The sequence below is a fragment of the Elephantulus edwardii genome, unplaced genomic scaffold (assembly GCF_000299155.1).
Source record: "Elephantulus edwardii isolate Elephantulus edwardi_28Jun2011 unplaced genomic scaffold, EleEdw1.0 scaffold00027, whole genome shotgun sequence".
Taxonomy (NCBI): domain Eukaryota; kingdom Metazoa; phylum Chordata; class Mammalia; order Macroscelidea; family Macroscelididae; genus Elephantulus; species Elephantulus edwardii.
Window position 1 is genome coordinate 6,209,879 of NW_006399777.1, and position 17,500 is coordinate 6,227,378.

At 47.6% G+C, this 17,500-nt stretch overlaps 1 protein-coding gene across 1 annotated transcript in view; it reads left to right on the plus strand.

The window, feature by feature from the left end:
• The window catches only part of KAT2B (K(lysine) acetyltransferase 2B), a 155,808-nt gene that overhangs the window by 35,486 nt on the left and 102,822 nt on the right, over positions 1 to 17,500 (plus strand). The window contains exon 2 of the mRNA XM_006883408.1: positions 2 to 118. Coding sequence (XP_006883470.1) covers positions 2 to 118 — 117 coding nt within the window. The remainder of the gene's footprint in view (position 1; positions 119 to 17,500) is intronic.

A 17,500-nucleotide genomic window follows, 5' to 3' on the forward strand; every position in this document is an offset into this window, starting at 1 on the left:
CACGGCCGAGGGCCCGGGCGGGGGCGGCTCGGCCCGGATCGCCGTGAAGAAGGCGCAGCTGCGCTCCGCTCCGCGGGCCAAGAAACTGGAGAAACTCGGAGTGTACTCGGCGTGCAAGGTACTGCGCCCTGGGACCCCCTGGGGCCCCCGCGCTTGGGGATTCCCGCGCCCGGGACCCCCCGCGCAGCACCGCGGAAGTGCTGGCCGCCCGTGCGCTCTCGCCCCCTCAGACCTGGATCCGGTGGGGCTGGGACCTGGGGGATCACCTCCCGGAAAGCCCCCGTTCCTCCCCCGGCTGAAGTGGCCTTGACTTTGGAGCTCCCGGGGTGCCCTGGGGCTTTGTTGCCGTGTAGGAGCTCGCCAGAGACGCCTTCCGGAGAGCACGCTGACCCTCCGGGTTGGCGCACTGACTTGGGGGTCGAGGAAACATCCCGGGGATCCCAGCGTCCCGTGCCTGCGCCTTTTCGGAGGGGCTGCGTGCCAGGGCTGGGGTGGGAAAGGTTCTCCGACTTTTGGCTTCTGGGGAGAGCGAAGGCGCGCAGCGCGCGGGCTGGGAAGGTGGGCGCAGGGTTTGGAGAGGGTCCTGGAGCGCCTGGGGGCGGAGGCGGGAGGTGACAGCCCCGTCATTATTGTATTATTACTTGTTTAGTGAAAACGCCGTCCCAGCTGCTGGGGTGTAAACAGGCTTTGGCGAGCTGACAGCCCGGCGCGGCGGGTGCTGTTGCCGAGCTGGAGGACGCCCATTTCTCGCCCTCCCGGCTTGCGTCCGCGCGCCCCGTGGCCCGCCACCCCCGCGGTAGACCTAGATTACAGGGGCCGCACTCCTGGGGAGGGAGGGCCGCCCGGGACCGGGCCTGCCCTGCGCTGTCAGCAGCGGCTTTGTTTTGACAGGGTGACAGCTGAGGAGGGCGGGGACTTGGCCTGGCCAGCCGTGCGGCCTGTAGCAGAGGCGAGGAGACGCACACACTCTCCCCACCTCCTGCTGCAAATGGGGTCAGGTTCCCAGATCCCCATCGCCGCTCCGCGGTGGCCACGGGCTGAATTTTGGTGTGAAGAGACTCCTGTCCGCACGCTTGACTCTCCCAGAGATGCTGCTTTTCATTTCCACAGGAGTTTGTTTGTATTTAGGATGAAATGTTCCTGCGTGCTCTTTCTCAGCCTTTTTAACGCCCGTCTGGGATCGATGTTGAACAGCTTCTGTGTAGCCTGGTTCGAGAAGTGTTTTGTAGCGTGAATGGAGGATCTGGGGAGTGTCTCCCAAACTTTAATGTGCGTGGTTATAACCAGTTGAGGCTTCTGAACATGCTGATGCTAAAACCTGAGAGAGAGTTTAGGATCCTGTGAGTCTTTTATAATCGGTTTGCGGATCTCACGCATAAGTAGCAGGATCTTAGTTTGGACCTGGATAATGTTGCCCCTTTTGGTTTCAGCTGAGAACCCGAGAGCTGTAGGTTCGTATAAACAGTGGCTAATGCAGCTACAGCTGAAGGAGGGTCAGAAAGTGTCGGGAAAGCAGGGTGCAGGCCCCGGGGTTGGTTCCGAGGAGTCAAACAGGACGAGGAGAGCATGGCCTGGGAGGCGAGCAGGACCCGGGGCAGCAGCAATGGCCCCACACAACCGTGCACAGAATCCAGAACAAGTTGTGTTGTTCCTTGAGTTTGGTGTTTTGCAGCCCGGACAGGCTCCTGCAGGGTCTTTCAGCTTGATGTTTCTGTCCCCTTTCATTGGGCTCCCATCTCGGTCACCTTTTCTCTTGGTAACATGGCCTCTGACACCTTTTCTCTTGGTAACATGGCCTCTGACAGCTTCCTAAAGTTCCTAAAGTTTTGCCTTTGTGTGCCCCGAGTTCACATTTCCAGGAGTGAGATGAAGCCCCTAATTGGAAAGTCTGTGACTGTGCTACCCTCCCATTTTCTCCCAAACCTTTCCTCTCTGGCCATGACTCACAGGGAGTTCTGGTGGCCTAGTCCTTAGGCAATGGTGCTGCTAACCCAAAGACCACACTCTTTAGAGGTTCAAATCTACCATCAACTCAGAGGAGCGAGATAGGCAGTCTTCTCTCTGATTTACAGCTCCCGAAACCCAGTGCAGGGAGATCTGACTCCCGTGGCAGTGAGTTGGAATTTTTGAATTAAAGATCAAGCTTCCTGTTCTTGGGACACTTTCCAGGCATCCACTTTTTACTCATTCATCCAATAAATACATAAAACCAGTTGGCAGCGACTCCATTCTGTCTCAGGATATCCCTCTATCAGGTTTCAGAGAAGAATGCCCACCTCTCTTTCCCAGACCAGCTGCTGGGTTCAAACCACCAAACTTTCCACTAGCAATGCAGCACATAATAATGCACTTAACCACCAGACTATGGAAGGGTTCTAGCTCGATGGCAGGACTGTGCTGGGGGCTGGGCTGCTCCGAGTCCACTCTGAAGCTTCTGGACCACAAAGAGGGGTGCATGGATGCAGTTCAGGGCCTGAGAAGGGGGGTTGAATCAGCTCCAGTAAAGATCAGAAAAGCCACCTTCTTTGAGCCGAGTGGGAGCTCAGAGTTGGGCCTGTCCGTAGAGCAGGCACAGGGTGGGGATGGCTTCCTGGAGGAAGTGTCCCTGGGTGCTGTGAGGACTCGCAGTGCTAGAAGGTGGGGGTGAAACTGCTTGTAAAGAAGAAACTGAAAGCAGGCCTGATCCTGGAGCAGGGCCAGCCCAGCCAGGCCCCCATTGGCCAGGTGATGAGGCTGGGGCGTGGCCACGGGGCCTGCAGCATCAACCTGGAGAGGGACATTAGCTGACTTCTTTATTTTTAAAATTTTAGCTGGGCCCGTTTGAGTGTGCGGTCTAATCTAGGATTCTTTCTGTTTGCCTCCTGGACTTTTATACAAATAAAGCCCTGAACAGATTGCCCTGACTTTTGTCACCTGCCCCTTCAGCTAGTTGGAGACACCAGAGGGGTTCTTCCGGGAGGAATTTGGAAGGAAGCCCTTTATTGGGGGCTTTAAAAAAAACCCAAACAGAGCACCGCAAGGTTGAGGAGAGGTGCTGACCTTTAAACTTCAAGAGGGCAACCCTGAGAAGGTGTGAACAGCCTGGGTGGAGGCCATACCTTGAGCTAGGAGAAAAAGAGAAACAAACTCGTTTTGCAGGATTCAAGGGAGAGTTCTTTGAAACGTGGTCCTGGCAAAGGTTGCCTGACACAGACAGAGGGATCCTGAAAAATGTCCATCTGACTCAGTGTGTCCCAGTTGAACCTAACCAGTCACCGGGGAGTAGATTTGACATAAGGAATGGACCTCAGCTCCAGAGGTTTGCAAGTGTGTGACTTTTTAAAAAAAAAATTATTTTAATCACATGGTTGTACAATTTGATGGGGGGAGGGAGGGGTGGGTATAGGAAATGGGAAAGATCCAGTGTGAAAAACAGTGCGTATTAACTTTTTAAGTCAACCAGTATATAAAAAAAATTACTCCTTTTAAAATTTTTTATGGTTTGCTTACTAAATTCATATACATTGTTTCATTCAATCATTCCTATTCATGTTTTATGCAATTAATTACCATTGAATTATGCCTACCTTTACCTTGTCTTTCCAGATCCCCACTGATCTTCCCCGTTTCCTTTACCCTCCTCATTGCCATCAAATTGTTTGACTCAATGATTGTCCCCCTGACCATACTCAGCCCTCTGCTCCCACCCTCTCCTCCTTGGATCCTCATACATGTTTTACTAGTTATCTTTCTATTTCTTCAGTAGTTCTATGCAGTATTTGTCCTTCGGGGAACGAGATAGCTCACTCAACATAATGCTTTCCAGTCCCTCCCAAGTTAGGCTGTGATTTTTTAAAATCGTTGCTCCTGAGTGCTGCATAATGTTCCAGTGTTTAAAGGTACTGTGATTTCTCAATCCATCCGATTTTGGTTGGACATTTGGTCTGTTTCCGTTTTCGTTCTTATGGTGTTGAATTATGGTGCAGTGTACATTGGTGTATGGTCTGTGGCCTTTTGGAAGAAGAGCACTAGCCCCTTCTTCTGAGGCATCCTTTGGTCTTTGATGTGTGGTTCCTGTCCACCTCAGGGCCTTTGCACGTGCTCTTCACAGTGACTGAAGTATTTTGCCCTGCTTACTCATGTGTGTTGCAGACCTCAAATTCCTTATCTTGCCTTTCCTCCCTAGGTCAGCTTTTGCTGTTAGAAGTTATCCAGGCTTCTCTAGGCTTTTATTTCCTGATGCTTTTTCAGAGATTGTAGTGAAGTGTGGCTATTTGATATGTATCTCATAGGCACTGGCAGGATTGTTGTTTGTTTGTACTTGTTGTGTGTCCCTCAAATAAAATCCAGCTGGCACAGGAGGAGATTGCACCTCCTCCAGCAGAGCATCTGGTGGATTCAAACCACACACTTACGGGATTGCAGTGCAGCTTCTTGCCACTAGGCCACCAGAGCTCCCACTGACACAATTATTGAGGGGATGAATAAACTACAGAAGAGAAAACTAAAAACATCTCTGTGGATTTTTAACTTGACAGCTGAGGAGATCTGTTCTTATGTAGAACATTCTGGGTGGCTTACAGTTGTTATGGCAATTACAATTTAGAGTAGCTGTACAACTCAATTTTAGGGAGCTCTAATGGTCTATAAGTAGTGATGCTGCCAACCCAAAGGCACATGGTTCGAATCCACCAGCGGCTCTGTCGGGAGAAGAAAGGGCAGTCTGTGAAAAACCAGTGGAGGATCATCTGGGAGTCAGATTCTGACCTGATGGAACGTAACAACAACAGTGAACTCATTTATTGTATTACCGATGCTTTTGAGTAAGTGTAGATAGTATTTGTTGTTGTTGTTAGATGCCGTGCAGTCGAGTTTGACTCATAGCAACCCTGTGAACAACAGGTCTGAACCTGGTCCTGTCCTGTGCCGTCCCCACAATCTCTTGACACACTCGAGCCCACTGTTGGACTCACTGTGTTAGAGTCCTTCTGCTTGAGACTCTTCATCTCCTCCACTGTCCCCTCACCTTTCCAAGCATGATGTCCTTTTCCAAGGAATAGCCCGTCCTACAGGTCACCCACGGAGGACAGGTTTTAGTGGAGCTCCCAGATCCAGACAGACTAGGCAGGAGAACAGGCCACCGACTTCTGAAATATCAGGTCTCTGAAAAGCCTATGGACAGTAGAGGACTTGGGGCATAGAGTGTATAGTTGCTGTCATTTTTATTCCTCCTAATGATGATAATGTTTTCTTTGTGGCTTTTTTATTTATTTTAATGAACGTTTATAGAGACTTTGGATTTCCATTCATTCATAGTTGCACACTTTCCTCCTTGACCACCCCTGCCTTGCAGTTAGCTTTTCTCTTTGAAAAGTAAAAAAAAAAAAAAATTCTTTCATTGTTATCTACCCCCACTCCCAGTCCACTCCACTGTGCAGCTTTCATTCTGGACTCTTGTCATGACAATAATATCTAATCATATATTCCTCCTAAACAGTTCTCTCCCTCATCTGTTTCAATGCAGTATACATAATGTATCCCTTCTTTCTTAGTCTCCCCTCAACCCTGATGTCAGTTCTGTTTTACGACAGTGGCACTATGCAGTATTTGTCCTTTTGTGACTGAGATATTTCACTCAGCATAATGTCCTCCAGGGTCACCCATTTTGTATAATATTGCATGAGTTCCTTGTTTTTCAGTGCAACATAGTATTCCATTGTGTGAATATACCACAGCTTCTGTAGCCATTTGTTTATTGATGGGCATTTAGGTTGTTTCCACCTCTTTGCTATTGTGAACAAAGCAGCAATAAACATGTGTGAGTATATATCCTTTTGGGTGGCAGTTCTGGTTTCTTTAGGGTATATTCCCAGTAGTGTAATTGCTAGGTCAAATGGTATTTCTATTTCCAACTTTTTGAGAAAGCGCCATACTGCCTTCCACAGTGGATGTACCATTTTACACTCCCACCAACAGTGAGTAAGGTTTCCAATTTCTCCACAACCTCACCAGTATTTGTTGCTTGCTGTTCTGTTAAATTTTGCTATTCTCACTGAGGTGAGATGATATCTCATAGTTGTTTTCATTGTGGCATTTTTGTATCAACTAGTTGTTGGTTTGCAAACAGAAGCTCAGTTAAAAATAATCTTTTCTGGAGATTGTTCAAATAAGCGGAATTGGTAACCTCAAAGCACTGACATGGTGGTGGGGTAGATAAGTTATTATTATTTTTCAGTCCTTTCCAGCCACATCTGTCTGTAGCCCAGAACGACTTCTTGTGTGGTAGCTTTGGTAAAAGGTGGTAACTATAGTTCAGCCAAACACAGGGTGGAAGAATGTTTCATTTGGCAAGCTCCAGAGAGAAGCCCGAGAGGTGCCTCATGAATTGAATTCTGTTTTCTCTCATAAACTTTCAAGATGGAAATTCAAGGCTGCAGAAGCCTTCACATTGCAATTTGCAATTTTATGTAACCGAGAGAAAGTAGTTTGCAAGGCGAAAGGATAAAATCTGCTGAGGCGGGGTTTGCTCTAAGAAGCTAGGGCTTGCAAACAGTAATTTGTTATGCAGGATTTCTTTCTTTCTTTTTTTTTCTTTCTTTTTTCTCTTTCCTCTGTTGTTATTTTTTTGGAACTACCTAGTGCCTTCAAACCCAGTTAGCTCTCCTCACTCTGGGTGGGACTTAATTGTTTTTACCAGCACAGCCCAAGGGGTGGGGAGGTTGTCTCTTTTCTCTGACCTGACCAACGAAGTGTTAACAGTAAAATCCAGTTTAGTGTAACGTTCTCAGAATAACCAGGAGACTCTGCTTCCTGGGTGCCCAATCCGGATCCTGCGCAGTGGCGATGAACTTGAACTCAGCGCTCAGTGGCTTCTGATCTAGTTTCTCTGTCTATTCCCGACTGAAAGGCAGCCCGCTAGGGAGGGACAGCCAGCGATGCTTTCTGCCCCTGGCGCTTGGTGGCCTGACAAGTGACTCAGTGGTAGAAGACGCCCCTCCTTCCATGTGGAAGGAACAAGCCTTGGCGGCCACTGACATAGGTTCAATTCCTGGGGACCCTGTTGTGATTGTGTCCTGTGGCATCAGAACCACCTGACCTCTGGTGAGTTTTCAGATGCATTAGCTCACAAAGGAGGATGTGGCCCATCGTTCTTCTGCAGAGCAGCGGGTGGATTCGAACTGCATGCCTTTGGATTGCAGTACAGCTCCTTACCAATAAACCACCAGAGCTCCCTCGGGGTCCTGTTGTTGTTGTGAGGTGCTGTGCAGTGTGATTCTCACTGACCCTATGAACAATCGACATGCATTCTTCCCTGTTCTCTGCCACCCTCACCGTCTGTGACACACTCAAGTCCATTGCCCCGGTCACCCTGTCACTTCAGCTGGTTGAGGGTCTTCCTCTCTGTCGCTGCCCTCCACCTTCCCAAGCATGATGTCGCTCTCCAAGGAATAGATAGCCTCTCCTAGCAACGTGGGGAAAGTATGAGACCAAGCTCTGCCTCCTGGGAGCTCTGTGGATGCACTTACCTGCTTGTTCTTTTTTAGGACAGGTTAAACTGCCCCATGGGACCTCCAAGGCTGGGCATCCGGACACACACACACTGCCACACCTTCCCCTGTGGAGGGGCTGGCGGCTTCGAACCTCCGAGCTCTGGGCTGACTGCTGAGCGCTTCAGGGGTGCCTTCCACCGCAGCTCAGATCCCTTCGGTTCCTGTTCAGCCCACCTCACTCTCAAGCCGCACTTGATTGCCAGTGGAGGCTTGTGTGCTGTGTTAAGGCCGAGACGGTGTCAGTGAGGTTTGCAGACCAACACAGACTTGGGACGGAGGCCTCTTAACCTACACAGGAACACTGGTGGCCTCGTGGTAAGCAGCTCCCTGACAGCCCAAAGGCACGTGGTTCGAACCCACTGGCTGCTCTGCAGGAGAAAGATGGGCAGTTATCTCCTGTGTGATTCTCAGCCTCTGAAAAACCTGCTGGAAAGTCAGCTGTGGGTCTGTTGCCACAACAGCAGTGGATCAAGAGATGTAATGCAGGACTGACCGAGGAGATGTAGGCAGAGGCTGATGGTGTGTTTTCTGTCGAGCAGGACATCATCATGAGCCCGGGGCTGATGAGATGACAAATGCTGAGATTCACAGGGCCTGGGATTGCCAGACATCTCCGCCTCGTCCTTCCACACTGCACAGGATTCTAACTCCCCTGTAGGGCCGTTTCCCCGGCTTGTAAAGTGAGACCCTATCTCACTCTGTCACCCTCTTTGTGATGCTTCAATGGTTTCCCTTGGGTGAGAGTTCTGAGAACCCAGACAGGGCACACAGGTCACTTTTATGTCTCAGAGATTCCCATTGGTATCAACACAGCTGCGTGTTCCCAGTGCTGCTGACCTGTCTCTGAGTCTTTTGCCTGAGGTGGCCCTAGTGGCAAGAAGCTGGAGCTGCGATCCCAAAGGCACGGGGTTCGAATCCACCAGCTGCTCTGCGGGAGAAGGAAGGGCAATCTCCTCACTCTATTAACTGCCTCTTAAAACCCACCGGAGGGTCAGCTGTGGGTCAGTTCCGACTCTGCGGTACACAATAACAAGAGAAAGTAGAGGAGGTGTTTTCCTAGCAGGGAGCTGAGGTCCGAGGAGTTAAGCAGCTTCCTCAGGCTGTGGTGGGTGCTCAGGAAAGAGCCATCCGCTTTCTTTTGATTTTTTTTATTATTAATTTCAATGAGTATCTATAGAGATTTTGGAATTCCATTCATTCATTGGTGCACTTTTCTCCCCACCCACTCACCCCCACCCCACCCCCAGTTCGCTCCTCTCCTTGAAAAGCAAAAGAAAAACTCCTTCATTGGTACACAATCCCCTCCCCACCCCGCACATCCCCACTCCCACCCCAAGTGTATTCCGCTCTTTTGATGTTTTACCTCTTCTTCCAGAACCTCTCATTGGGCAGAGGTGGTGGCTGTTCCTTGACCACGAGCATTTTGCAGGTTTTACTGGTCTCACTTGACATTTATTGTGCTCTGAGCAGTCGGAAGGTATTCAAAGCCGGTGCTCTTTCATTGGAAATCTATGGCCATAAAGTAAACAGAGTAAGCCTTGTCCATTGATTACTTTAAAGATGACAGTCAAGACTGGTCACTCTGTCCAGTCCAAGGCGCTGTTGGAGGAAGATGAACAGGACATCTGTGGAAAGTTCTAGATGTGTTCGAGAGGGAAGGAAATGACTGGGGCTTGGGTCTATCTGTAGCTTGATGTTTGGGGCAGTGGGTCACCAGCCTTTTTCTAAGGTGGCTTTTGGCTCTAACACTTAAAGGCATAACTCTGTGTACCTCTCAGTGACTGCCTTCACAGAATGAATGTTTACTCGACTCCCCGCCCCACCTTTCTTGTGTGCGTGGTCGAGTCAGATCCGACTGGAAGAGGAGGAGATTGCCCCTCCTTCTCCAGCAGATCATCTGGTGGACTCGAACCACTCACCTTCAGGTTTGCAGCGCAGCTTCTTGCCGCTAGGCCACCAGAGCTCCCAGTATTTACTAGGCTTTTAAAAGAAAGAATGGCCATTTGATATCCAGTTATTTCAGGAAGGACCCGTAATGGCAGGAAAGTGGGCAAGCAAAGAGCTGTGCCCCGGGCACGGGTATGAAATAAGGAGTGGAACAGGGTGGGGAGGGGAGGCAGGCTGGGGGAGGGGGCTGCAGGGGTTATGATGTCACAGCTGGTAGAATGCCAGGTCTGGCGACTCCCTCTGCCCTGCAGCCTGTATTGGTGAGTCCTTACAGTAAACAGGGGGCCTGGTGGCACAGGGGACTGTGTACTGGACTCCTAACTGAAAGCTGGGCTGTTTGGGCCATCAAGGCGGCCCTGAGGGAGAAAGATGTCACAGTCTCTTCCTTTCAGGTGCCTTTGAATCAAGTGCAGCTCACAGGACCCTGTGAACAGCAGACCTGAACCGCGCCCTGTGCTGTGTCCGCCTCACGAGCTCTGACACAGTTGGGCCCGTTGCTGCTGTCACTATGTTTGTCTGTCTCATCGAGGGTCTTTCTCTCTTAAGCTAACCCACCATTTTTCCAAGAAGAGGCCCCTACGGACAGCAGAAGTGAACCCTGTCCTGTCCTGAACCACCCTTATCTTCTCTGATACACGCGAGCCCATTGCTGAAGCCCCTTGATCAACCTGTCTTGTTGAGGACCTTTCTCTCTTCAAGGTTCTCTCTACCTTTCCCCTACTGGCCCTTCCTAACAACATTCCCAGGGTCTGTGAGAGGAAGCTTCACCATCCTTGCCGCTGAGGACGTGTCTCTTTATTCTTTTGGTCGTCTGTTCTGTTCTCAGAATTTCGTAGTTACCCGTAAATAGCCAGGTCAGGCCTTGATTCCCCTGGTTCTGTTGTGAGCCGTGCCAGATCCTATGCGAAGGAAGCGTGACAGGCTGTGACAGGCTGGACGCCAGGTTCCAGCGGGCCGGACAGCCGGGGAGGTGCGATGTGATGGGGAAGCCCAGGCTCAGTAAATTACATGACCCAGGGCTGTGTGTTCCGGCCAGAAAGACACCACCCCGGGAGGACTGAGGAGACTGGGATTACCCTACAAGCCCCATGCAATTGTCACAAAACCACTGGGTCCTTGACTATGTACTAAGAACAACTTAGTGCCAATGAGTTGGAACTGACCCTCAGCAGGTTTTCAGGGGCTGTAAATCACCCGAGAGGAGTTTGCTCCTCTTCATCTGTTTGTTGAACCACCAGAGAGGTGAGGTGTTTGGGTTCACAATGGATCTCCCAGCAGACCACACACTGCCAGAGCTACCTGGTGACTATATGAGCTTCTTATCGAATGGCATTCTAGGAACTACCGGCTTGTAAAATGTCTATAGTTGATGTGTTTAAGGTCTTGATTATGTGGCCCTGCTGTCCCAGATCCCACAAGTGGGTGGCTGTCACAACCAGAAACTTACTCTGTTACTACTCAGGACCCTTCAAGTGCAAATCCAGGGTCAGCTGTAGGGGAAGGCCCTGGTTTCCTTCCACATTTTTAGAGCTGGCTTGCTTGGAGAGTTCCCTGTGGCCTGGCCTTCCCTGGTGGCATGCAGCTTCCCCTTTCAGAGAGCAGGACTCAGCCTGGTGTGGGGCTTTAATACCAAGTACCCGTATACTACGATATGAGATTGTTCTTCCAAGCACAGCAGTGGAGCAGGCCTGTTAAACGATGAGGATTCTTGTTCTCTAAAAGGAGGAATAACAGTAATTTTACTTACTTCATTAGACACAAGTAAGAATGAAATAGTAATGCACACAGAACAGTTTGAGGATATCCATAGATGATTATTTGGATATGATGTCCCCCGAGATTCTCCAACCCTTCTAATAATGGGTTTGCATGTCTTTATTGTCCTTGCTAAAACATACACGAGTGCTAAAGGGCTAGTGGTAAGAAGCTGTGCTGCAATCCCAAAGGTGCATGGTTCAAATCCACCAGCTGCTTCACAGAAGTACTGGGTAGTCTCCTCCCGTGAGACTGATTGCCTCTGAAAACCATCAGCGGGCCCACTTCTGCCTTGAGGACCTACTTCTGCCTTGATGACACACAACAACGACAGCCATTGGTGACACTGAGGTCATCCCCCCTCCTCTGACCCACTTTCCTCCTTCATCTTTGGTGAGCTAACAGGTCCTGCAGCCACACTCTTGAGGGGAAACTCCCCTCACACAGGTCTGTGTGGCATTCAACCTTTCGTCCTCTTGTAATGATTTGTTTTATCAGATGTGGGAGGACCATCACGCAACTTCCACAGTACACTATTGTATGTCTTTTAGGGATACACAATTCAAGCCATCTATGGGGCTCACACAGTTTCCCCATAAAAATTGCAACCTTGAAAATTTCCTTTGAGTATCATTGAGATGAATTTGTGATTGAATACCTTTAACAAAGACTTGAATTGTAGAGTTTGAAAATTAGTATGTGTACACTGTAGTTCAAACGTTGTTCTAGGTGGTATAGCCCTTGTGTGTCTACTTGCTGTACAGAGGTAACTTGTGGTCGCTGTGAAGCGGAACATTGTGACACAGATGTGTCAAATGTGATAATAGTTACCCATGGTGTACAGTGTTTGGTGAAGCTCTCCGATTAAAACAAGCTTGGAAGCAGGAGTAGCATCCACTTCCATAATAGCTTGCCTCCGGAAACCTTATGAACCTGGAGAAAGGATGAAAGTCATACAAGTGTTGAGGACTTTTGTTCATAAGGGTCGCTATGAGTCGCCTACGACTCGCCGGCACTTAACAACAACAGTACACTGTAGTTGGACTATCCCCAAATGTGGATGCTAAGAAAATGTATCCAGCTCATTTTCTTAATTTGGGTTCTAACTCCTCGTAAGTAAGACTAGGACATAAGGAGCCCATGCTTTTCTGTGCAAGCAGAAAGAGATTTACTAGAGGAAATAGTTTACAAAGGAAGGCACAGAGGACCAAGATGCCACCAGAGTTCCCTAAACCTTGCTTTATCTTGAGGCAGCCTCAACTGTCTTGACACACTTATTCCCGTTAAGCTGTTTATTGTGTCAGTGTGTCTCCTCCAGGGTCTTCCTCTCCTGAGCTAGGCTTCCACCCTTCCTAGCATGATATCCTTTTCCAAAGACTGGTCACTCTTGGTTAACAAGGGAAGATGAGATCCTTGTATAGACTCTGGAGGTGGGGAAAGGATATCATGTTTATTCATGAGATCGTGAGCTTTCAGTTAATCTCTAATTTATGAAAGAGACTTCTCCACATTATTGAGGAGCAGTGATGTCAGTTTGAGGACTAAGGTGTGCTTGATTCAGACCATGGGCTTTTTTGGCCACTCACTGTGCATCTGTGAATTGGACAGTGACTAAAAATGACAGAAGAAGTAACACCTTTGAGCTGCAGTGCTGGAGAAGAGTGCTGAATTTCCCATGGACTGCCAAAAGGACAGACAGAGATACGTCTTGGAGAAAGTGCAGCCAGACTGCTCCTTGGAGGTGAGATGCCAAAGCTTCATCTCACACACTTTGGGCATGTTGCTAGGGGAGACTGCTCCTTGGAGAGGGACATCACTCTTGGAAAGGTGGAGGGTGAGTGAAAGAGAGGAAGATCTTAGGTGGGTTGACAGAGTGACGGTAGCCAGGGGCTTGAGGGTGTCAGAGACGATGAGGATGGCACGGACAGGATGGGGTTCAGGTCTGTTGCTCATGGGTCAGACTTTTTTTTTAAAAAATTTAACTAGTTTTCTTTGTTTTTAATAAAAATATAATTATTTTAATGACAAAAAAGGCTCCATTTAATCAGCTAAAGACAGAGCTTACAAGAAAAAGAAAATGGAAAATTTGCACATGCTCTCTGCAGCTTAAGAAAGAAAGAAAACATACTATCAACTATTCTGATCTCAATGATAATATGAAATCTTTGACAGAAAGGGGGAAAAGAAATAGAATAAAATTTTAAAAAGCATAAAAAAGACAAAAAAAAGAAATAAAACAGGGAGATTTTATACAAAATATAAAGAGGAAGATTTTATTTAAAATAGGAAAGATTATGGTAAAAAACGTAAAAATCTAATTTCAGGCTCTCAGTTCCAATATTGCTAAGGAGCACTTTGCTTTTTATAAACTAAACTGATAATAATAACAATAATAGCTATATTTTTACTTAGGAACTCTGGTGGTACAGTAGGGTGAGACTGGACTGCTAAAACGCAATCCGGTGGCTTGGCCCACTGCTAGCTGCTCTGGGAAAGAAAGACGAGATATTCTGCTTTTATGAACATTTATAGCCTTCAAATCTCTGCTGGGCAGCCCTCTTGTATCCGACAATGTAGAAATCAATCTGATAGCAATGAGCTTGGCTTTTTGGGTTGTAGAATTTCCAAAAGCAGGGAGCCTTCATGGGGCCCAGCTTACTATTAGGGCCGGCAGTTTGAACCCACGAACTGCTCCACAGGAAAGATCTGGAAGTCGCAGCCTATGAAGATTGTTGGTGGTGGTGTGTGCGAATCATACTCTTAGCAACAACATCAAAAGAACAAGGTTGTCATGTTCACGGAGGGAGGATGGGTTATCTGAGATCGGCTCACGTGGGGAGGGGAGGGTAATCAAGCATGTGCATTGTTCTTTGAAGATGACTGCCATGAGGTCTCGTGGGAAATTTGTGCAGATGATGAAGGCTGTTGAGTGTGCTGAATTCAAGGCCTGTCTGTTTTTTGTTTGTTTGTTTGTTTTTAATAAAAGTACACTTTGGGAAACGTTTATGTTGAACAAAGAATTTTCTTTGATCTATATTCTTGCAATTTGTTGAATTAATTACAATAAGTATAATATGATGGAAAATTTACTACTAAAATCACAACTACAAAAACATTCATATAATTTATATGATGCCCCCCAAAATATGGTGGATTAGGACTGGGCACTTACTCTCATTCAAGATTGCTGGGGTTTCTCAGTACTTAGGACTATTTATTTAGATCACTTTTCAGAATAATTTTGTTATTGTTATAAACACTTTCTACTAAAGCCTGTCTGGTTTTTTTTTTTAAATAATTTATTATTTTGTGTGCGTGTACTGTCAAATTGGATCTGACTGGTACAGGAGGAGATTGTCCCTCCCTTTCCAGCAGAGCATCTGGTGGATTTGAACTGTGTGCCTCTGGGATTGCAATACAGCTTCTTGCCACGAGGCCACCAGAGCTCCCTAGCCTGTCTGGTTTTAAAGATCATCATGGAACACACACCTTCAGGATGGCTGCCCTCTATCTATGTTGTGCATGAGTCACTTTGGACGGAACATCTGAGGGTACAGAGGGTCTTGTAGGGTCAACAGTGGGTCCATTCCGACTCTGTGGTACAGGACCACACCGCTGCGTGTGGGCGGTTCAAATGCACCCACTGCTCCGAGGGAGAAAGATAGGCAGTCTCCTACAGTGGGATTTACTGCCTCTGAAAACCTGCGGGTGGGTCTACTATGGGTCTCACCCGATGGTGCCTAAGAGCACCACAGGGCCTGCAGGAGTTGGGTGATGCTTTCCAGATTTGACCCTCTGGGGAAGGAAGGTTCTATTTTTATGACAATAGAAGGAGTGACCCAGATTGCAGGGTGGTGGCCCCTGCAGCAATTCAAGGACTTAGCCTTGAAAAGGAGGCTTTTCTCAAAAGTGCCCCTCCTAGACTAAAAGGACGCTGACATCCCCACAATCTTGAAGATGACATAGGAGTGGACAACATTTCCTTCTGTCCTGCATGTTGAGAAGACACCAGAACAATCAGCATAATGTAGTCTTTTCAATTAAGTCAGTGTTACGTTGTTATTATTATGTACCAAAAGTCAGAATCTGCTCATAGCTGAGCCGTGAGGGGCTTTTCAGAGGCTCCTAACTACACAGGAATATCTATCTGTGTTTTATTTATTTATGCAATTTCTTATCTGTTACAGTACTGAGATTGGACATTATTTCTGTTATCCCTTGTTTATTCATTTATTGTCTTTTAAATTCAGAAGATTTCAGATCACTTGTGATATAATTCATTAATACCCAGCCAAAGGTGGTGGATGGGTTCAAATCCACCAGCAACTTCACAGGAGAAAGAGCAGTCTTTTTCCATGCAGTTTGTTGTGTTGATGTTGTTAGGTGCCATCAGGTCCACTAAGACTCACAGTGACCCTCAGCACAATCGCTTTGACTCCTGCTCTATCTTTTCATTCCTTGTTGTTGTTATGTACCATAGACTCAGAATGGACCCGTAGCTGGCCCCCTCCAGTGGGTTTTCAGTGGGGTTGTTGATGACTTTTCCTCCAGTCCTGATACTCCTCATAAAATCCAGCCTCTGGAAGGATCTGTTTCACACACAGATTGACAAGGTATAGAGACAGGATGCATCCCTGCTGCCCTCCTTTCCTGACCTTGAACCATGCAGTGTTTCCTTGCTCTGTTCTGTTGACCGTCTTCTGGTCCAAGTAGAGTACAATCAAGTGTTCTGGGATTCCCATTCTCATCAGGGTTCGCAACAATGTGTTGTGATCCACACAGTCCAATGCCTTTGCATAATAAATGAAACACAGATAGATATTCCTGTGTAGTTAGCGCCTTTGAAAGTGCCTTCAAGGGTCAGCTATGAGTAGATTCTGACTCCTGGTGCACACAACAACAACAACAACAACAACAACAACAAAAACATAACAACAACTTAACTGAAAAAAACTGCATTATGTTGATTGCTTTGGTGCCCACTCAACATGCAGGACAGAAGGAAATGTCCACTCCGGGGTCGTCTTTGTTAGATCTTTGTAAGGCCAAGGACTCAAGGAAGGGACCAGAGAGAAAGGGAGAAAGCTCAGTGAAGCTTTATTAAGGGGGCTCCCGGGTGGGATTCCTTGGTCTGGAGAAAGAGACAGACCAGGTGAAAACTGTGCCCTAAGGTGGGTTGGGCAGGTGTTTATAGGAGGGTCTTTAGGGAGGGAAAGGAAGGGCATTTCTTGGGTGAGGCTATTTACTCCCTTTGTTGACATGTTGATATTCTTAGAATCTTCGTTCTCCTCCTTTGACCTTGGTCTGGGCCTGACAACCTTCAGTATTGTGGGGACCCTCAGGGTCATTGCCAGAAGCCACTGGATGGATTGAGTGCATCCCAGCCCATTGGGCTTCCTGCTCTGTATTAGGAACTACTCTTTGGGGATTCATAGGTCTTCATTGACCAGATCTCAGTAGAGCAGCAGGGCTTTTGTGTTGACATGCAAGCCAGGACAGGATGACAGATAGACAGACAGACATACAGACAGACAGGGGTTAGGTATTCTGTTAGTGAAAGTGGAGAGAAAAAGCAATTGGCCTGTAAAGTTTCTTTTTTTAAAAAAAATTTAATAATTTTAATGAACATCTGCAGAGGCCTTGGATTTTCATGCATTCATTGCTGCACTTCTCTCCCCGCCCAGCCCCCCACCCCACCCTCCCAGTTCACGCCTTCTTTGAAAAGTAAAAGAAACACTCCCTCACTGGTACACAATACCCCCACCCCTGCACCGCCCCAAGTACATTCCACTATGCAACCTTAATTGTGGACTCGTGTAATAACCATAATACCCTATCATACATCGATTTTAAATTATTCTTTCCCTCATCTGTTTCAGTGCAGTATACACAATTTATCCAGTTTTTCTCAGTCTTACCCCAACCCTGATATCAGTCTCATTTTACAGCAGTGGCACCATGAAATATTTGTCCTTTTGCGACTGAGATATTTCACTCAGCATAATGTCCTCCAGGCTCACCCATTTTGAATAATATTGCATGAGTTCCTTGTTTTTCAATGCAGCGTAGTATTCCATTGTGTGAATATACCGCAGCTTTTCTATCCATTCATTTGTTGATGGGTACCTGGGTTGTTTCCAACTCCTTGCTATTGTGAACAAAGCTGCAATAAACATGGGTGTGCCTATATCTGCTTGGATGACAGTTATGGTCTTTTCGGGGTATATTCCCAGTAGTGGAATTGCTGGGTCAAATGGTATCTCTATTTG